Source organism: Pantherophis guttatus, chromosome 1 (genome assembly GCF_059756535.1).
Source record: "Pantherophis guttatus breed Tessera chromosome 1, ASM5975653v1, whole genome shotgun sequence".
Lineage (NCBI taxonomy): Eukaryota > Metazoa > Chordata > Lepidosauria > Squamata > Colubridae > Pantherophis > Pantherophis guttatus.
This window is the reverse complement of record NC_142063.1, coordinates 106888567-106911716: the sequence shown is the minus strand read 5'-3', so window position 1 is coordinate 106911716 and position 23150 is coordinate 106888567. Positions and strand designations below refer to the sequence as shown.

The 23150-nt window shown below is 40.7% G+C and overlaps 1 protein-coding gene across 1 annotated transcript in view; it reads right to left on the bottom strand.

The window, feature by feature from the left end:
* CHID1 (chitinase domain containing 1) overlaps nt 1-23150 on the bottom strand; it is a 117122-nt gene that overhangs the window by 90565 nt on the left and 3407 nt on the right. Inside the window, exons 2-7 of the mRNA XM_034416840.2 lie at nt 21709-21847; nt 14001-14150; nt 13083-13215; nt 6796-6840; nt 5254-5360; nt 4882-4943 (exon numbers count right to left, since the gene is read on the bottom strand). Coding sequence (XP_034272731.2) covers nt 4882-4943; nt 5254-5360; nt 6796-6840; nt 13083-13215; nt 14001-14150; nt 21709-21819 — 608 coding nt within the window. The 5' untranslated portion in view covers nt 21820-21847. The remainder of the gene's footprint in view (nt 1-4881; nt 4944-5253; nt 5361-6795; nt 6841-13082; nt 13216-14000; nt 14151-21708; nt 21848-23150) is intronic.

Below are 23150 nucleotides of genomic sequence, written 5' to 3'. Positions count from 1 at the left end.
AGGCCTTGCGCAGTTGGGAACCCCCGCGTCGGGTGAAGGACGTCCAGCGTCTGTTGGGATTCGCCAACTACTATCGGACCTTCATCCCGGGCTTCGCCACCCTGACCTTGCCGTTGACCCAGCTCCTTCGGAAGAAGGTCCCATTCCAGTGGGGGCCCCCACAGCAGCAGGCCTTCGAGGTCCTCAAGCAGGCCTTCCTCACGGAGCCAGTCCTGAGGCACCCCAATCCACACCATCCGTTCGTGGTGGAGACGGACGCGTCCAATGTGGCGATTGGGGCGGTGCTACTACAGGCTCCGGTGGATGGCGGCACTCTTTTTCCCTGCGCATACTACTCCCGGAAACTCAACCCTTCCGAGCGCAACTACACCATCTGGGAAAAGGAGTTGCTGGCCATCAAGGCCACGTTCGAGGCTTGGCGACATCACCTCGAGGGGGCCCGACACCAGGTGGAGGTGCGGACGGACCATCGGAACCTGGAGCACCTCACCACGGCCAGGAAGTTGAACCAGCGGCAGATCCGGTGGTCGTTGTTTTTCGCCCGGTTCAACTTCCACGTCACATACATTCCGAGCAACCTCAACCAGAGGGCGGACGCGCTATCCCGTAAGCCGGAATACTTTTGCCCCAAGGACTCCCTTCCCCCCCGGACGGTGCTGCCAGCAGACTCCTTGGCCGCGGTCCAGGAACCGGTGGACCTGCGGGCTCAGGTGCTGGAAGCGCAGCGACAGGATGACTGGTCGCAGCAGCGGAGAGCGGACGTCGGTCCCGCGTCCCCATGGACCGTGGAGGAGGGCTTGCTCAGACACCGGGGTCGGCTGTACGTGCCCACGAGTCCGCTCCGAGCCCTCGTCATGAACCAGTGCCATGACAACCCCGCGGCGGGGCACTTCGGCTTCTTTAAGACTTTGAACTTGGTGACGCGGACTTTTTGGTGGCCTCGGGTACGGCACGACGTGCACGCCTACGTGATGTCCTGTGTGACGTGCCGACAGGCCAAAGCCGCGTCCGGTCCCCCTCCCGGACTCCTCCAGCCGCTGCCGACACCGGAGAGACCGTGGGGAGCCATCTCCATGGACTTCCTGACAGACCTGCCCCTGTCCGCTACGTACACGACCGTCCTCGTGGTGGTGGATGCGCTCACGAAGATGGCACATTTCATCCCGTGCCGCGGCCTGCCCTCGGCCCGCACCACGGCTCGCTTGTTCCTGCAACATATCTTCTGCCTCCACGGCCTGCCGGACCGGGTGGTTTCGGACCGCGGGGCCCAGTTCACGGCCCGCTTCTGGAAAAGCCTGATGGCTGCGCTGGAGGTGCAGGTGTGCCTGTCGTCGTCACATCATCCGGAGACTGACGGGGGCACGGAGAAGGTCATCGGCATACTGGAGCAGTACCTCCGCTGTTTTGTCAACCAGCAGCAGGACAACTGGGCCGAGTACCTTCCCCTGGCGGAGTTCGCTTTTAATAACTCCCAACACACCTCCACCCAGATGACCCCGTTCCATGCCAATGTCGGATACCATCCACGGCTTTTCCCGTTGACCATCATGGATTCCCCTGTTCCCGAGACCCGGGACTTCCTCTCAGAGCTGCAGGCGGTGCAGCAACTGGTGCGGCGGCAGCTGATCCGGGCGAAAGAGGATTATAAACGGTTCGCCGATCGCGCCCGCCGGGCGACACCACCGCTGGAAGTAGGAGATCGGGTGTGGTTGTCCACGAAACACCTCCCCACGGACCGGCCGGTACGGAAACTAGCCCAACGCTTTATCGGTCCCTTCCCTATCGAGGCGGTCATCAATCCGGTGGCCTACCGGTTGACTCTACCCCGCTCCATGCGGCTCCACCCTGTTTTTCATCGGTCCCTCCTGGTCCCTGAGGCCCCCGCGAGCCATCTCCGCCGCCCGCCGACGCCTGCCCCCCCAGCCGCAGCCGACGAGGACGACGCCTCGACGTACGAGGTGGACAGTATCCGGGACTCCCGTTGGCTGAAGGGGCGCTTCCAATACCTCATCGCCTGGAAGGGGTACGGGCTCGAGGATTTCACCTGGGTGGACGCGTCTGCCGTTCAGGCCCCTGACCTGGTGCGGGCTTTCCACGAACAGTTCCCGTCCCGACCCCATCCCGACCGTCAGACCCGGGGGAAGGGCCCTGCGGTGGGGGATAGTGTTGTGGCCCCGCCCTCTGAGCCTGTCCCATCGGAGGAAGAAAGCTCCGAGCATGAGGAAGAGGAGTCAGCCAGGCCTCCCTCTCCAGGCCCCTCCCCTCTGGCATTGTCTCAAGTGCCGGTCGAGGGAGAGGAGACAGCTGATTCCAGTCAAAGTGATAATGAGACATCATTCCTGGACGCACGCCTCCGAAGGCGTGATAAACGTTTGCAGCAGCTTAGGAGGTGTGCTAGGGATTAGCACTGAGTCACTGGACCACACCCCAGAGACCACACCCCAGAGACTATATAATAGAGAGTGGTGGTCAAGGATCTTTTGTGACGAACAAAGCAAAACCTTGGAGTCACTAAAGCCTCGTCCGGAACTGCTGGGAGGAATATTATTTCTGTTTGGACTTTCTTGAACGTTCGTATTTTATCTGTCTGTTTGTGCAAATAAAATCCCTTGGCAGACGGTGTGTCTATCGCTGCCAAGTCGGAGATAAGAACTGGGTGCGTTCCAAAGTGTTTCCTTAACCCTCGACTGGCTGTGTGTGTGTGTGTGGGTACGGGGACAGATCACATCCCTCAAAAAAAAAAAAATGGAACATAATAATATGTCAAGCCTTGAAAACAGTGGTGAACCTTTGAAAATTCTTCTAAATTCGTCATCAAGTACACTAAATGACTATAAGGAAGAGGGACTTTCTTAGTTATGGTACCTTACTTAGAATGATCTCTGTAGGAGGTAGTATGCCAGGTGCCCACAAAATATTTTGGGCACTATGCATTTTACAATCAAACTGGTTACGTTAAAAAAATAAGCACGCTATCTACATATGTTTGTCTTCAATTGGCAATACTCAACCTTCTTCCAAATAATTTGCACATGGTACTTTCTTAAATACAACTAATGTATTGTTCAGCTTCACCAAAATCAGCTATTGAAAGTGTAACAGCTTTTTTAAAAAAATTCTGCAGATTTAAGAACCTCATTCAGGTAATAAAATACACTGCTCAAAAAAATAAAGGGAGCACAAGCAGAAGACATCCGAGATCTGAATGAATGAAATAGCCTTATTAAATACTTTGTTCGTTACATACAGTAGTTTTGTGTTCCTTTTAGTTGTTTGAGCAGTGTATAAACTACACTGTAACGAACAAAGTATTTAATAAGGCTATTTCATTCATTCAGATCTCGGATGTCTTCTGCTTGTGCTCCCTTTATTTTTTTGAGCAGTGTATTTACTTGAAATCTGTAATATTTAAGGACCCTTTTGTTCAAGTAATAACAGAAAAACATTGCACTCTGAAGTCCAGCAAGGGACATGTTGGGGCATGGAATTCGTGAACAACAACAACCAGGGGATCAATTCTAATCTTGGAGACTTGACAGCAGTAACAACAGTTTCTTTGTTGATAATTCTGTCATTAAAAGGCAGGAACTTTTGGAGTCAGATTCAACCCAAAGAAAACGAGTTTGCAAGATCTCACCATGGTAGATGACGGGAACTGGATGTATTCGTTAAAATAATAATAATAATTAAAAACAACAACCCAAAAGCCCACACTATTTGATTTGATACTTCAACTCAGACATGCCTAAATCTGTTCAATTCACAGGAAAGCATCCTGCTTCAAATCATAGGAATCACATTATCTCCATTCTTATAACTTTTTATAGCAGTGGTCACCAACTGGGGGTCCGTGGACCACTGGTGGTCTGCAAGAAAATTTTGGTGGTCCGCAGAAAAATTATTTGCATTTTTTATATTGCACTACATCATTGAGGGGTCCTCAATCTATAGCCCCTAGGCCGGATATGTGCAATGAACATTTGTGTTGCTGCAGAGTGTCTCCTTCAGGGTCTTTTTGTGTGGGTCGGAGGGGGGCAGAAATTCCTACTTGGGATCTGCTTCGGTCTCTTGGTGCGGGGCTTTGGGTGAAGGCTGGAGGGAAGTGCCGCTAGTGGCGAAGAGCTGGAGGATCTTGTTCCAGTGGGACTGCATCATGGCCTGAACCTGACTGACCATCTCAGCCTGCTGAGCCTCCAAGTACTGGTACCTGGCCTTGCACTCCCGCAGGTTTTCCCTCTGCTTGGAAAGCCTATGTTCATAGTCCTCAGTGAGGTGCTTCTGCTGAGCTTCCTTCTCGGTCAGATCCAATTTGAACTGAGCCAGCTGTTTTGCCAACTCTTTCTCGTAGTGGCTGCTTAGCTCCAACAACTGCTTCCTGTTGGGACCATAAGGAGCCCGGGCTGGCAGGAGAGGAGAGGCAAGTAGAAGCTTGCAAGGCACCACTCGACATGAGTGACATCAAGTTGGCCATGCCCACCCAGTCATATGACCACCTTGCCATGCCCACCCAGCCAGTCATTAGGCAGATCATGTTAGTGGTCCATGGGATTTAAAATTATGAATTTAGTGGTCCCTGAGGTCCGAAAGGTTGGAGACCCGTTTTATAGTATTCCTACAGTGATGTCCAGATTATCCTAAACTACCAGAGTAGCATACATAAAGAAATTCCCACACTTAACCATAGCAACAGAAAACTTGTTCTTTAAAATTCGTGACAATGATTTCCTTACACTGTGCTTTCAGCCTTTTTTTTTTTTAACCCTGGTATCATCACAATTTCAATTAGATTTGCTTTAAATAAATATGATTTTCATCACAGCCTTTAATAATTCAAATACTTTTCCCCCCAAAAATGGTATGCAACTTAATAACTGGGCTTACGTTTGTTTTTGATTTCCTAGCTGATTCCATATTTCAAGCACAAAACCATCGAAGTTTTCACTCTAAAAGAATGGAAAAATTTGAGTAAGAAAAAAAAAATCCACACCAACAAATATTATGAAGCCCATTATTTACTGCTGATAAGGTTTTAAGCATCCTGCAAAAAATGTTCAACTTGCTTTGGGGTTTTAATGCTTTTGCTAGCTGTATTCAACATCTAGAGATCCATTTTCATTTGTTCAATACTGAATATGATTTGCAAAATAAATTAACCTAAACAATGTGCTATTTGAATGTAATTTTTTTTTACTATCACTATCACTTAAACAATTACATTAGGTTTTTTTTTAGTTCTAATGGATATGATTTTACCTTGGCTATTTGAATCATAGTATTAGAAAGCTCTTCTATCTCATCCTCACTCCCAAATACGGTTTCAAAATCGTGATAAGACCAGTCTTCAAATAAAATCCGTGGGGCTAAACATAAAAAAGGGACAAAACATAGCCATCATTTTTTTTTCATTAAAATTTTGGTTTTTATAAGTATGATGAAACCTGCCTATTTACATTTAATGCATTTGTATATTACTGTTCATCTTGGGTGAAGCCAGGATGACAAGAAAGCATATAAACCATGGAAAATAAGACAAAACTGAAAGAACGATAACTATTCAGTAAGTAATTGTAAACAACCAGTACTATCAAAAGTAAAATATACAACAATTAACCTATGCAATAGGGAGAGGGGTTATCTGGTTAATGACAGTAGAAGGAACACGCAGATCTTACACTGCCTCTGAAACAATCATCCCCACTTCCTAAAGACCCATAGGTGGAACTCAACACAGTTGAGTTGTCTGGTAATAGAGGAGATATACTTTCAAATAGTTGGTTAAAAACTATTGTCAGTCTCTTTAATTGAGCCTGGTCTCTCTGAGGCAGCCACTGAGGGACTTACGGACAGTTTATCTATTTTGTTATAGCAATAGCACTTAGACTTGTATATCGCTTTATAGTGCTTTAAAGCCCTCTCTAAGCTCAGCAAATTGTCCCAACAATCTGGGTCCTCATTTTACCCACCACAGAAGGATGTAAGGCTGAGTCAACTTTGAGCCTGGTGAGATTCAAACAGCCAAATTGCAGCCAGCTGGCAGTCAGCAGAAGTAGCCTGCAGCACTGCATTCTAACCGCTACGCCATCATGCACTCACCATGGTTATCAAAATGGTTTGGCTCTATAGATGCATTATGAACCAGTTGCTTCAACACCATCTTAAAGTTGAGCATCATTTATAACTCATTTCATTCACCTAGTTGCGAGAATACATGGAACACCCAAAGGTAAGCTAACTCAGTCTATCCAACCAGCCGTTTTTCTTTTTCCTACAGTATCTCCTATCCAACATCATCATCTCTGCAAGCATTCCTTGTTCCAAATTAGTTAATAGTATGCCAGGTAAGGATTCAGAATGTACTGCAGGATTTGTTTTGGATCTCCAGACTTTAACTTGCATTTTGGAATAATCAAAGATCTATGAGATTCTATGGAATTCAGTTTTGGGGATTGAACTGCTAGCCGTCATAAAGTTTGCTAAACAAGTGATTATAGGAACATAGAACTGTTGGAATAGTTCTTTAATTAACATAGTTTACGTATATTACACTTTCTCAGATTTGTTCCAGAAATATTTATATAATTTTAATGTATAGGTAAACCTTCAATTCTCAATAATAAGGATACGAAGGCAGCCTTCCTAGACTGTACTACAAACTAATCATACTACTTTCCCTAGAGGTCAACCAAAGAGAGTGGTCATTGAAAATATAACAGCAATTAAGTTTGGGTGGGAGGTAAATCCATTATACTGCAAGCCTTCTAGAATTTGAATGTGAAAAGTTAATTAAAATTTTACCTATTTTCATGTTCTTGGCATTTCTCTTAACTTCTTTCATCCAACCTGTAAAAGATAACATACAAAGATTCATACTGAATATGGCTTATCAAAAAAGAATACCTCACATGTAATTATGTAAGACTTTTAAAGGACTTTATATGCTTTTGGCATATAAAAGAAACAGCTAGAGTAACCCTGCATCTATCGTCAAATATAATTTTTATAAGCACCATCCAAAATTTTCTTGGGTGTGATCCATAAGAATAACCACAGTCACAATTTAACACATCTGAAAGGTACCAGATTAGAAGTGCCTCTGCTAGTAAGATTACATAAATGCAAGGCGTTTGTAACTTTTCTCTATTTGTCCCTATGTTCCCCACCCGGTATAAAACAGTACTAATTATTAAGGATAGGGTAACGCATAGGAAGATAAAATTCATTTTCTGTACCCCAATTCTTTTGCTTTCAACTGGCATATTGCAGCTTCAAAACTCTGAATAGAGTAAACAGGTATGTAAATATAGTTATAATTAAGGCAAGTTATATCTGCAAAACAACATGTTTTAATTAGATACTACTAATAATTTTGTCCTTGTGCCTTCAAATCAGTCTTAACTCCTGGCAACTGTCTGGACAGGTCCATGAAGTTCTTCTGGAAATATTTTTGGAAGTAGTTTGTCACTGTTTTCTTCCTAAGGTTGGGTGACTGTCTCAAAGTCATCCAGCTGGCATCATGCCTAGTAAGACTGCAACTCATAAGTCTCCTAGTTTCTAGCCTTGTACCTTTAAATACTATTCCAAGATGGCTTTCTACAATACATTGATACAATGTATGTTGGTGAGAACAAGATCCACATATGCAGAGTTCGAGCTAACTATTTTATTTTTTTCTGCCTATAATAGAGGAATCTGGCAAAACAAAACAAATATATTAACTAAGAATATCCTAGAAGAACCTAAGAGACAGCTACAGGTGGTAACTGGATTAAAAGTAGTCAATAAAGTTAAATACTTGGGAATCTGGCTAACTAATAGATGTTCGAGTATACAGGAGGACAATTACAATAAATTATTAAATCAAATTAAAAAAGACCTAGATAGATGGGGTAAAATACAACTCTCACTACTAGGGCGAGTTACAACAGTAAAATCTTATGTTTTACCAAAGTTCAATTTTCTATTTCAGACTGCACCAGTGAGTCTATCTAAGAAATTTTTTATAGAGTTTAATCAAATAATATTGAAATTTGTTTGGCAGGGGAAGAAACCACGGATTAAAAGAAAGATGATGCAAGAAGTAAGGGAAAGAGGAGGCTTAGGACTACCATGTTGGGAGAATTATTATTCAGCTGCTTTATTAACTTGGGTAAAAGAATGGATTACCTTATCTAACAATCGGCTCCTTAAGATAGAAGGTTTTGATATACAACAGGGTTGGCATAAGGCACTTTGGCGTGAGAATATCCCACAGAGTAAATGGTTTACCCGACACTATTTAAGAAAGATTTTAATCCAAAATTGGGAAAAAGTCAGTAAAAAGTACTACATCAAAACGCCCTGTTGGTTAGCACCTTTAGAAGCAGTGACATATCCCAATTTATATAATGTGGCTAAAAAATTAACATATAAAGACTTACTGAACGCACAAGGGAGATTAAAGTCTAAACAGGAATTAATCGCCCAAGGAGTGCAAATGGATTGGTTGAGTTATCTGCAGATCCAGTCTAAATACCAAAAGGATAGGGATGGAAGAGGGATTGATGGAGAATTACAAGAATTAGATAAAATTTTGATGGGTCAAGAAAAGGGTATGATTTCAAAATCTTATAAATTGCTTATGAAATTAGAGATAGGTGAAGAAATAGTCAAAGATTCTATGATCGCTTGGGGGAAGAATTTTGGGTATCCAATACACCTAGATAAATGGCAAGAGATCTGGTGGGATAATATGAAATTAGTAGTATCCACGGCCTATAAAGAAAATATCTATAAAATTATATATATGGGTGGCACCTGCCTCCCAATAGACTAGCTAAAATGTTCTCAGGGCAGTCGGCGGATTGTTGGAAATGTGGAGGGTAACGTGGCACTTACTATCACCAATGGTGGTCATGTCCGAAGGCAGTGGTATTTTGGGGGAAAATTAAAAAATGGCTCAATGAGATATTAGTGTTAAAAATCGACTGGCGACCAGAGACATGCCTGCTCGGCTCCAAACCGGAAAATATAAAAAAGGACTTATGGTATTTGGTATTACATATCATTACAGCGGCAAGACTGACATACGCACAATCTTGGAAGAACCAAAATATCCCAACAGAGGAGGCTATAAAAAAAAATTTGGAATGTGCGGAAGCAGACACGCTAACTAAAAAATTACAGGATAGAGAGCAAACACAAGTAGGTTTAGCTTGGGACAAACTTTATAAATGGTTAGAAAAGAGGAATCTATAACCCACATTAGTTGAGGAATGGTATTTGAAGAGAAATTTATACTATATAAGATAAGTGTGGTCGGACAGATCTAAGTGATGTACTAAGAGATATAAGATGTTCTGCCTTCTCCGGAATATAATTTAGAGTTATAGTACCGAATACTTGTTTACTATGGTACTATATGGAAGTACGTATATTTATTGTTGTATTGTTATGTTTGTCATTTTATGTTGTTTGTTCTTTCTTTTTAAATGAAATGTAAATAAAGATTATTAAAAAAAAAAAGACTGCAACTCATAAGTCTCCTAGTTTCTAGCCTTGTACCTTTAAATACTATTCCAAGATGGCTTTCTACAATACATTGATACAATGTATGTTGGGTGAGAACAAGATCCACATATGCAGAGTTCGAGCTAACTATTTTATTTTTTTCTGCCTATAATAGAGGAATCTGGCAGCCTACTCTTCAGAAGAATTACATAAGGCTCCAAAGAATTTGGGCAGGGGTATCTGTCCTAGCCCTTTTGAAGTTGTGCACTGACTCAAGGCTAACTCCGCACTTGATACACTTCCCTGCCAAGCTGGGTGTTTCCCAACATCATACAGGGATAGATAGATAGATAGATAGATGATAGATAGATAGATAGATAGATAGATAGATAGATAGATAGATAGATAGATAGATAGATAGTAGGTAGGTAGATAGGTAGGCAGGCAGGCAGGCAGGCAGATAGAGTTCCAAAAAGTAAGTGTTGACTCTTAGCAACCAAACAGAATGACCATCATCACTTGTCAACTCCATCGTTTTTGCTCGTTTGTCCTCTTTTCTCCTTCTTTATTGACTTCTGCAGAAAGTTAGTCTTCAAATGTATCCAAGATAGGATAATTAGAGCCTGGTCATTTGTGCCTCAAACAAGAATTTTGGATTGATTTATTCTATGATCCATTTGTTTCTTTTCCTGAGTATCTATGGTATTCTCGAGTGTCTTTTTCAACACTGAAGTACAAACATATTAGGTTCTTCAGAGTCTAATTTTCACAGCCATTACAACTTGCAACTTCCTGCTGGCTTGCCCACTGACTTTGTAGGAAGCCGATAGGGAGGGTTGTAAATTGTAATTATGTGATCATAGGACACAGTGACAGTCAGAGCTTCAAGGGCCACTTGTTCAGCACTGTTGCAAGTATGAATGATCACTGAATGTGTGCTCATTAAATTTTTTGAAAAATTGCACGGGCATCCATTTTGTTGTTCAAAGATGTTGTGTAGATTTTGTTTCCTTTTTTTGATGTTTGGATTACTGCAGTCCATTTGTAATCATTTGAATAATGTACATATACAGCGCCTCTTGTGGCAGTTTGGGTTATGTTGGTAACGGAGCACTTTTGTTAATGTGGGTTGTTTTTCAATAGATTTGCGTTTCTAATTCACTGTAATTTCTCCTGCTGATGAGAATATCCAGGAAAGGGAAGGTATTGTTACTCTTCTTGTGTGAATTTTATTCCTTTGGACATGTTTGTTCTCTTAGTTATTCCTTTTTTATTATGACAAAGGCATTGCCTACATACCGCATCCATACATTTGGTTGTATATGTGGGAGTGCTATAATTTATAAATGATGCATTATGGTTTCTCCTATGAGTCTTAAAAGTGGTGATCCCATGGTGTTTCTCTGATTTATTGGTATTCAAAAGCAGGTAGGGAGGTTGGTATTCAAACTGAAAACAGGTAGGGGGGCAGAGATTGATGAGATCCGTAATTCTGGGTATTTCAATCTTAGTGTATTTTGCTAGGTCAAATGTGTTGTGTAATACTGCTGCCATGGTTTCTTTTTCTATAGTTCTGGACTATGGACATGAAGAGTGCTGCAACACTGACTTAACTTCATATTCTATTTTAAGGTCTTTGTTTTTTATTTATTTATTTATTTTATTAATTTTATTTCTATACTGCCCTTCTCCCGAAGGACTCAGGGCGGTGTACAGCCTGATTAAAAGCACAAAGACAGACAAAAATTAAAAATAATTAAAATTATTAAATAATTGGCTCAATTATAAAACCCCCAAATTTAAAATCCCACATTTAAAACCAATTAAAATCTTTACATTGATAGCCCGGCCTGGCGAAACAACAAGGTTTTGAGGGCACAGCGAAATACACGGAGATCGGAGATCTTACGCATTTCTGGGGGCAGTTCATTCCAAAGGGCAGGGGCTCCCACAGAGAAGGCCCTCCCCCTGGGTGACGCCAGCCGACATAATTTGGCCGATGGCACCCTGAGGAGACCCTCTCTGTGGGAGCGGACTGGCCGGCGGGAGGCTACTGGGGGCAGAGGACGGTCTCGAAGGTACCCAGGTCCAATGCCATGGAGCGCTTTAAAGGTGATAACCAGCACCTTTCCAGCTATCTTATGGAGGCATTGTAGTAGAGAATTGATTTGGTCACCTCTGTGAGAGGTCCAAACTTTTTTGCAAGTTTTTGATTTTTTTTTTGTCTTGTCTTGTAGGTTTTGTCTTGTAAATTCTTGATTTTTTTATTACGAGAACTTAGTCCATTTACATTTTCAGCTATCAGAGTGGCCACATATGCATACTGTAGTTTCATGATGCTTCTTCCTTCAATTTCATGTTCATGTTCTTCCAATCCAGCCTCCCTCACTATATATTCAGGACACACTGTAAGTTGAATAAGCGAGTGTCAACCCTGAAGTGAATTTGGCTGAAGCCATCTTGGAGACTTCAGGGTTGCCGCACAACGGTGGGAGGAGAAAAATAGTTAGATGGGGTTTTGTAGCCGAAACAATAAAGTTTTCCTTTGGGAACCAAGGACATTCTCACAGGTGGCTGGCCAGAGGAGGAGCAAGTCACCAAGCAACCGGCCAGCATCTGGTTTGGACAGTGTGATCAGTGACTTGGGGGGGGGAGGGGAAACTTTTACTTTTAATCAGGTGAAAGCTGCAGAAAATTTCAGAGTCGGCTTTCACCAGTTGTGCCAATATGAAATATCCAATAAACTGTTCTTTGAGGAACCTGCCTGCCTCGGAGTTTTGTTTTCTATGGGTGCATTATTTGGAACGCTGACAGTGAGAGAATATACCTTGTTCCACTGTACCCATTCTCACAATGGTTGCACCCTAAAAGGTCAGTGTAAAAACAGTACTGTGGGTTTTGGAAGAATGTGAACAAGCAACAAAAATTATATAAAATGCTCTGAAAATGAATGGGATTAACAAAATACACTGTATCAGAAGGGGGGAAATTTGGGAAAGCATCCCAAATTGGTTTGATAGAACCATTCACTGAATGCTAAATTTCAGTGGAAAACAAAATGGAAAAATGGGAGTAAGGCAGAATTAATGGATCTACTTAAGCATCTCATATGTACAATATAATGGAGTAAGGCTTAATCAGCTATCACCCTGAGCAAAAGCACTTTCAATAGGAAATCAAAATACACAGTAATATTTCATTATAGATGCCACTTCTATTTGTACACTGGGTCAGTCCAGAGTTTGAGAACACAAACACCCATTATCTTCTCTTTAAGTACCTGATGAATGAGAATGTGGCTAGAAAGTTGACATAGCTGTGCCAGTCTCTCTTTTTCAGATGACTTTGCTATGGATTTTATAACATTCTTAGCTGAAGTAAAAATGTGGGGCATCACAGGGATTAAATGTATTTTGTATTGCATAGAACATACCTGGTTATTATAAACTGGCTACATTTCCTTCCTTCCTACCAGCCATGAGAAAGACATATTTCTATCCAACTCAGCATGTTTTCACAATGCAAGATTAACACTGAAAAGCCTGGCAGAAGAAGCATTAGATCGAGGTCTCAGGTAGAAGATAGAAAGCACAGACCTTGGTCAACGTCATGGAGCCCTATCACCTGGAAATTCTCCTTTCCTCTTCTCTTCACCTGCAGCCAGACTGGCGAAATTGTTGTAAATTTGTTTCCAAATGTTTTAGCAATATCATAGCCATGGCTATTCCACTATAAAAAAAAGAAAAGGAAAAAAGATTTGCTACATTATTTACTATCTTTAAATATAAATTATACCCCTAATGGGAACCTATGGCACGTGTGCCCGAAGTGGCATGCAGAGAGTTATGTCACCTGGCACGTGTGGCGTTGCCCGTTCCTCTTCTGGGTTTCTGGCGCGCATGCACGCGCGATGATCAGCTGGCCTTTTTGCATGTGGTAGTGTCGGAAACTAAAAGAGCTGGTTTTCCGTTTTCCTGCATGAGCATGCCCGCCGGCCAGCTAATCATCATGTGCGCATGTGCGTCAGAAATCCGGAAGAGTAGCTGTCTGAAACCAGAAGTTCAGTAGTTGAAACCGGAAGTTCAGTAGCTGAAACCGGAAGTTCAGTAGCTGAAACCAGAAGTTCATTTTCGGGGGCGTGCATGAGCCCTGGGCAACTCCTCTTCCAGGTTGCGACACAGGCATGCGCGCACTTCCTTTTTGGCACTCAGTGCTGAAAAGGTTCGCCATCACTGAATTATATCAAAAGAACTAGATTAAGGTCCTCAATTCTAGTTTAAGTTTTATTTCTTGATTTGCAAAAAGAAGGGTACCCCTTCACAAAGGAAACCTGTATTTTTACTCTGTTTTAATTAATATCCCACTTTTACCAATAACTCAAGGTGGCAAACATCAAAGACATTTTCCTCCTCCCATTTTTCCCCACAACCACCCTGTGAGGTGGGCTGGGCTGAAAGAGAGTGACTGGCCCAGAGTCACCCAGTTATTGCGCCTCAACTTCACTCCATACTTACAGGTGTAATGTAGCCCAAAGTTTCTCCCTTGAAGAAGTGTTCACGTCCTTTCGTAGCACAATAGCTTTTGTGTTCGAGGACAATATCCTTTGCCATTGGATCAGTAACTACTAGACCGCGCTCCTGTACTGCTTGATTTGAATGACGAGTCTGTCAAAATAAAGTTATTGTAGAATTAATTTAAAGCGATTGCTAGCACACAATTCAAGGAAGGGTAGTAGTTTTAGGGTCCTTCAAAATTGCAGGACCAAAACGTAATAGTGAAGTAGTGCACTTAGAAATATAAGATGGGAAAAAACACAGGAAAAGTGCTTGTCTTCACACCCTACTTACAAACACAAGTTGGTTGCTACTGGAAACAGGTGGGATTAGCTGCTATGTTAATAATCATAACCAAGAAAAGGGAATGTGTGTAAATTCTCCAGAAATGAAAGAAAAGTATTGATGACCAAATATATGACCAAATTTAAATTCAGCATATCCTTGGCAACACTAGACCATATCCCAACTTCACAGAAGCAGAGAGATGCAGCATAGGGTGGATGGTGATGTAGTTGACTCTTGTTCTGCCCCCGCTCCGGTTTCCCAAGAATTGTGACACACACCAACGGCACTTATCAGTTATAATGTACCAAAAATAAAGTCCGGCAAAGGTTGGCAACCAGCCCAGAAAACAAGATACGATAAGACACTCACTCTCCAAAATGCTCTGTAATAATTACATGTTGTTTCCAGCAAGAAATTACTAACTGCATGCAACGTAAATAGGCTAAGGGAGTGGCCAATTATCCTCAAACCTTACTCTCAAGGAGACCTCCTCCTCCTGAGTAGCCACTCCTGCCTTTTGGTAGCCCTGCGTGCTCGAGCATTGAGGAGAGGCTCCTCCACTTTGCTCTCTCCACTTGAAGAAGCCTCCGGAGGTTCTGAAGGCCGTGGCTGAGTCTCTGTCTCTGGCATATCCTCTTCAGCCTCCTCGCTGTCCGACGTGAGCACCAGCTGCGCAGGCTGCTGGCGCAACCCCACACCAGCCTCCTCGTTGTTGGGATCAGCCATGATCCACGCAGGCCGCTGGCGGGCCACAGCAGCTCTCCTGTTTCTCATGGTCCCTACATTACCTCTCATGCTGCCCTGGAGAGATCAAAACTATCTGAAAAGTACAAGGAAAAGTAGTGAAGATCTCCTTTTCCTCCCTCGGCCATCTCCTTCTACCAATCTGAATTTCCCCAGTGTAAACAATGGATCTAACATTATCTACTAAAAATCCTTTGGATCATTATTTTCTAACATATTTACAATAATTGACAATTATTCCGAGGACTTACTAAGCAGTCATAAGGTATGCACAAATATGGCTTTATAGTTTTTGGCAGTCGGTTTGCTCTCCAAGCTTGTTTCAATTTGGTTTCTGAACGTTTCGTTACCAGACTAGGTAATATCATCACAAGACATCTTACAAGTGAAGGTGAATAGGACGAGAAAATCCTCCTGATGATGTTACCTAGTCTGGTAACAAAATGTTCAGAAACTAAATTGAAACAAGCTTGGAGAGAAAACCACTGCCAAAATCTAAAACCCAAGCTACAAGTGTTTTCTATGTCTTTATAGTTACTATTTTGAAAAAAAGCACACTGGATGCTTTGATGATTGCATATCTACAAGTAAAACTAATATTCAGCACCACATCAGAAAATCTGAGGTCTCTTATATAAAAGCAAATTTCAAATACAAAGTTGTATGTAGTGCATCTATTCCTAAATAATTGTTTGGTGAAAATCTGTTCATATTGCTGCAGAACCACATAACTGGAAGCTACAAGTGGTAGTGATTGCTCCTTATTATATACTTTATATAATGAACACACTCAAAACTGTAGAAATGGTGGTAGACTTTAGGAGAAACCCTTCCATACTTCCACCTCTTACAATACTAGACAACACAGTATCAACATTAGAGACCTTCAAATGTCTAGGTTCTACCATATCGCAAGATCTAAAATGGACAGCTAACATCAAAAATGTCATCAAAAAAGCACAACAAAGAACGTTCTTTCTCTGCCAACTCAGAAAGTTCAAACTGCCCAAGGAGCTGCTGATACAGTTCTACAGAGTAATTATTGAGTCTGTCATCTGCACTTCTATAACTGTCTGGTTTGGTTCTGCAACCCAACAAGACAGACACAGACTTCAGAGGATAATTAGAACTGCAGAAAAAACAATTGCTACCAACCTGTCTTCCATTGAGGACCTGTATACTGCACGAGTCAAAAAGAGGGCTCTGAAAATATTTATAGACCCCCTCACATCCTGGACATAAACTGTTTCAAATCCTACCCTCAAAATAGTGCTATAGAGCACTGCACACCAGAATAACTAGACACAAGAACAGTTTTTTCCTGAACGCCATCATTCTGCTAAACAAATAATTTTCTCAACAGTCAAACTATTTACTAAATCTGCACTATTAATCTTCTCATCCATTTCCATCACCCATCACCCATCTCCTTCCACTTATGACTGTAACTTTGTTGCTTGTATTCTTACGATTTATATTGATATTGTTTCCTGATTGCTTATTTGTACCCTATGACTAGCATTAAGTGTTGTACCTTATGATTCTTGATGAACGTATCTTTTCTTTTATGTACACTGAGAGTCTATGCACCAAGACAAATTCCTTGTGTGTCCAATCACACTTGGCCAATAAAAAATTCTGTTCTGTTCTGTTCTGTTCTGTTCTGTTCTGTTCTGTTCTGTTCTGTTCTGTTCTGTTCTGTTCTGTTCTATTCTATTCTATTCTATTCTATTCTATTCTATTCTATTCTATTCTATTCTATTCTATTCTATTCTATTCTATTCATTAAACATGAAACTCAGTCAACTGAACATTCAAAAATGCATCACAAATATCATTGACTGATGCTAATGGTTAATACGGGTTGCTGCCAGCGTCCTAGGTATCAACCAAGTACCTTCTTAAGATGTACAATGTTCCAAGTAGTGCAGTTTTTTGCAGTTCTGCTGGTGTTATTGCAGGAAGCTGCAATTTGTTGATGTATCTTATAAAATTCATGGACATGGTACCAAGTGTCCTGATGACAATGGGTATCACTGTTGCATGTTTCATCCATAATCGCGTAGTTTCAATGGCCAGGTCATGATATTTCGTGATTTTTTCCAGTTCTTTTTCTTCGACTCTGGTATTATTATCATTATTATTATTGATTCACATAACTCTGCTCAAGTCTGACACCTTCCAGGATAAGTGATTTATCTGATATGATGAATGATGAAACTGAGAGGAAATATTTGTAGTAGCTTAGTTAGAGTTAGAATAAAAGAAGGAAAAGCTCAAAGAACAGAAAAACAGTAGATAGAAAAATCCCATTTTGCATGACCATTCTCTTCTTTGTGCTAAAGACTAAAAGAGGGAGCTACACTTGTTTACTTTCTGGGTTTAGATGATACTAGACAACCTGTGCCCCATTGGTTCATCATTGCAGAGATATATCCTTACCTAAATAGAAAAACAGAATGACCACAGGTGGATTGCTATTATTTTGTTTTAAAATTAAAGAAGAAAACATCATTTTATTAAAGAAGAAAGATGCATGGTAAAACAAATGTGGATGCTTTACCAAATAATGCTTTTGATAACATTTGTGATTGATCTGTCATTCCTTCAGAACACTCTATAATGTTTTCACTTTTTTTCCTCATCTTAAAGTGAAATACAGTGGGCTATGCTGGAATACAGGGGAGTGGTGGCTCAGTGGCTAAGACGCTGAGCTTGTCGATCAGAAAGGTCGGCAATTCGGCGATTCAAATCCCTAGCGCCGCATAATGGAGTGAGCTCCCGTTACTTGCCCCAGCTTCTGCCAACTTAGCAGTTCGAAAGTATGTAAAAATGCAAGTAGAAAAATAGGGACCACCTTGGTGAGAAGGTAACAGCGTTCCGTGCACCTTCGGCATTTAGTCATGCCAGCCACATGATCGTGGGATTGTCATCAGACAGCGCTGGCTTTTCGGCTTAGAAACGGAGATGAGCACAGCCCCCTAGAGTTGGGAATGACTAGCATGGATGTGTGAGGGAAACCTTTATCTTTACCTTATGCTAGAATACAAATTTCTCCAGATAAATCAGCACATTCTCCATGGTTTGCTCTTGCGTTTTATGAATAATTAGAGCAAAGCATGACTTTATTGGGAACTGTGTACGCTGAAGAGGGACATCTTCACCTTCTGATAAATTGAGCATATTCTTGGAATCATGACGCCATTTTTAAATGCACCAATGTTTATCTCTGCTAGAATGAGATTCTTGTGGAATTCTTCCATGATCATCCATGTTCCATTGCAAAGTCTTGGAAGATCAAAATTCCTTATTAAAATTACGGGAGATCCTCCCTTCAATCCTGGTTTAAGTGGTGTCAATCCAAAGAATTCAACTGACTTAAGGAATTCTGTTGGAAAGGAAGGAGAGTTAGCTCCTTCACTGATAGCATTGAAGGAATAATGTTCTTTCATCATTCCAGGGAAGTGTTAAATGCATGTGACATTGTTTTTTCTCATCATTTCATTGAGGAGAACCAAAATAGAGTTCTTTGAGAAACTTTCTGCAGAATTGTCAAATGTTGGGTAAATGAAATGTATATATATTTTCCATAATTCTTGCTGGAGAACCACATTTTCAATTAATTCTATCTCATCATTTTGATTTTTCTGAATTTTGTTTTCTACAACATCCAATAAGAATTCAGAATATCTTCTTTCTCATTCAATCACATGCTTCTCTTCAGTTGAGACTTGACAAAGTTTCTCCATAAGCATGTTTTTTAATGCATGATCAGCATCATTTCCTCTTTTCACAACTGCTAGAAGCTGATAGAAATCACCACAGCAAATGGTTAAAATTCCCACAAAGGCCTCACTCTTGCCACACATATTGTCAAGTGTCAGGTTTACGGTTTCAAAACCCTTCTTTCCAATCATGAAACTCTCATCCTAGACAATAAGCTTGTTGTCAAAGCAAATTTACAGTATTGCAGGTTTTTTCAATGTTACAGGGAGCATTTTCATTCACTTTGAGAAGTATCTTGTCCTACCACCAGGCATGAATGCAGTCGCAATTCCAGATGATACTATAGCAATAGCAATGTCTCCATCTCCCTTTATTTTATCAAGGATCAAGTTGTTAAAAAATATCTTTCCTATTCTTCCTGATGTATCAATAAGACTGCTTTGCAAGCATTTAAGACACATGGTCATATACTGCTCTTTGTTCATTATTTAATAGGGGCTCATTATGAAGTATAATTTTTTGCTGTTTGTCCCTGTTGTATTGCAATTCACTCAGTAATTCCTGATGTCCATTACTCTGATTGTACCGTACCAGTTGTTGATTTTAGCAAGTTATATTCTTCAAATGTTTTTCCGAATTTCTCAAAGGGTTTTTTTTTTGTTTTTCTGACTTACAGAAAAGCTTGTTTCTGATGTCTCTTATTTATCATGATATCAGTATCAGGACTTCTCTCAATGTAGAGGAAATCTTAAAACATTCAAGGCATTCTTGAATTGGTTCCACAATTGTGGACTGTTGATTTTGATATTTGTTGACAAATCAAATTTCTCATTGCTCTGGGGATTCTTCTCTTTTAGCATCTTCCGTAGTGTGCTGCCAGTGATCTTCAGCTTGCAATACTCTATCAATCCTATCACCTACCAAAGAGACCATGGGTTTTAATAAGGTACTTGAGGAACAACTGTCTCTTCAAGTTGAATATTCTTGACCAATCATTTGGCTGTTGATTCAAAAAGAGATGTTGCTCATACTATTGGCCAGTTTGAATTGCATGTCATTGTAATGAAAAACGAAGCTTTGCCATATACATCATGACATCATTGTTCCATTACATATCTCCCGCATTTTAATTAAACTTTAACATTGAATTTTAATCACCCTTGCCTCTTTTTAAATTTTATGTGCTGTTTTTTATGTTTTAATATTTTATTTGTACACTGCCTAGAGTCCCTTTGTTGCTGCTTCTTTAAAAGCCACGTAAATCAATTCATTGCTGCTGGGAGGGGGAAGAAGTGAGGGATTGCGAGAGTGGCAGGGAAACTGTCACTGAATGTTTAGAATGAGCATCACAAGACCGCAACAGTAGCCCAATCACAGCAGCAGCCTAAAGCAGCCACAACTTTACAAAATTTGATTCTGTCAGGAGTTATGGGACCTGGATTTTTAACTCATTCTATATGTTAGCCCATTCAAGGTACCGTATTTTTCGGAGTATAAAACGCTCCGGATTATAAAACGCACCTACCTTTTTTGGAAAGGAAAACAAGATATACGCTAGTGCATGGATATGGGAAATAATATGAAATTTTACCCGTTTGGAACTGTTTTAAGTTTTTTTCTTTGCATAGATTGGTATTGTAATCAGAATCAGTAAATTATTCAGCATGCAATCTGTTAGATGTAAAGATTTTTTTCCCCTCTCTTTATTTTTCTTCAGGTAACATTTTAATTAAGTTAGTGAAATGCTTTTTAAATTCCAGCTAATTGTTGATTCTAGACAGAAATTTTACAACAAAAGGACACAAAGAAGAAAATAAGACTCATAAAACACTCACAATAACTCTGCCTCTGCCTCCCAGCACAGCAGTCTGCTTTAGTTTCATTTTCAGTACAGTTTGATTAGCAGAAGAAAAAAAATCTGCCTCCTAGCAATTTGCCTGCTTGCAAGAGGTCTACGCGGCAATAGGCAATGGTAAATCCCTGCAGCCTGAAACAGCTGAGGGTTGGGAGGCCGATCCAACAGACAATCAACTGCTTGTGCTAATCAGCCTGTGCTGAAACGGGGTGTTTGCAGTTTGCTGCAAGGAGGTAAATTGCTGGGAGGCAGAGGCCAAAGGGTGGGGGCCGGCAGGTTGGCAGGGCTACATTCAGAGTATAAGACGCACCCAAATTTTCACCCTCTTTTAGGGATGAAAAAGTGCATCTTATAGTCCGAAAAATACAGTACCTTGGTTCAAAAATTGTTGCCCTATGATGCATCATTTTGCCCAATTAAAACTCATAGCAAAAATTTTAACATTATATAGATCGATGGGAAGTCATGAGTTTAGTCGCGTCACCGAAATCAAAGATACTAGGAAAGAGGCAGTCTACCTGCCTCTGATTCACCCTGCTTCTGATTCAAATTCAGAAATGTCTATGCTACAGATCAGGATGCATCTTAGTACATTGACTGAATTAGTTAGATATGTGGCATGAATAAGGCCACTGGATGTATAAAAAGAATTACAATTATACCTGAGTATATAAAAGAATACTAGTAAAATAATAGTACATCCATGGTATTTAAATAATAGACTACCAGAAAAAAAGGAATATTTTAAAATCATTGTTACTCATTTGTAACACGTATTTCCTCAACCACGAATACAAACTAGATACTGTTACCAAATAGAACACATTATTTTGCAATTAAATGAAAATTTTATATTACCTAGGAGGGAGCTGCACTACAGAACTACCTAACTGGAAATCAAGAAGATCATTGTGAAATTAATAGATTTCTGTCAAGCACTCTCAGTTTATATTCAAAGAAAATACTCCTAGGTCAAAGTACAACATTCGCACAGTATTTGATAAGTATCTTTGCTAATCAGAGATTAATGCCAGAAAATCAACCATGTTCTCCTACCTTTTCCTCCAGTGTTTTTGAGGAAGCTTTTTTCAAATCTGTCTTTGACAATGTAGCATCAACAAACTGAAAAGCCAGGGCAAAAACAAGACCAATGCAGATACATTTCATGGCAACTTTAGTTATTCGAGTCTAACGTCTGTGGATGAAGAAGATAGAAACAGAAGTCTTATACACTGAAGAACAATCTAATTTAGATCATTTTTAGAAACTATTGATAAAGGTAAGGGGAAAATTTAAAAAAACAGGGCCAGAATCAGTCCCTTCAAGAATACAATTCTAGCAGTATTTGCAGTGTTCCTCCAATGTTTTAGTCTTTCCTCTGGCAATAGTTCAGATTACAAAGAATGAATACATAATTTATCTGAAAAAGCATGCATTAACTTTTTTAAATTGATGCTTTAAGCATTGGTTAAACATTTCCTTGGTTTACTACAGTATCGTCAAGAGTTTTCAGGATTGTCTTTTTGCCTGCCTGCTTCTCCTAAATTCAAATCAGGAGTGAAATCCAGCAGGTTCTGACAGGTTCTGGAGAACTGGTAATGGAAAGTTTGAGCAGTTCGGAGAACCGGTAGCAGAAATTTTGAGTAGTTCGGAGAACCGGCAAATACCACCTCTGGCTGGCCCCAGAGTGGGGTGGGAACGGAGATTTTGCAATATACTTCCCTCAGGAGTGGGGAGGGAATGGGGATTTTGCAGTATCCTTCCCCTGGAATGGGGTGGGAATGAAGTTTTTTCAGTATCCTTCCCCTGCCATGCCCAAGCCACACCACACCCACCAAGCCATGCCCACAGAACCGGTAGTAAATAAAAATTGATTTCCCCACTGATTCAAATACTTTTTTTCTGAAGAAACTCGGCAGTTTATTTATAAGTTTGTAACATTAAATGAAATTTAAATTCAATAAACAGACACATAATCACATAATTCTTTGAACAAAGAATGTTTGATATAAAATGACTTCTGTATGGTATCCCCAAATTAAGATTATTTGTGCTTCCCTTTTTGCTATTTCAGTTTTTCTCTCTCTCTGCTTTAATATTTCTGGAAACTTTATATGGACCCTCATTCTGTCCAGGTTTTCAGACTTGCCGTTAATATACTCTCAGAATAGCCACTGTCATGGATCCCTTTAACTGCAGACATTGTGTACCTTAGTCTTATTGTTGATTATAGAAAGTCAGAAATGACACAGATTAGGAGTTTGCCCAATTTTTGGGGTAAAGCATGACATTAGGAATTTTAAAATGCGCTACATATCCTCACTTTTCTTTATATATAAAGAAATTGGGAATTTTAAAATGCACTATATATCCTCTCTTAGATAGACAGACAGACAGACAGACATAGTAGGAAGATGGCCAAGAAGCTATACAATTCTTCTTGTCTCATCTTCCATGGATAGACAGAGGATACAACTCAAAATCCAATCTATCCTTTC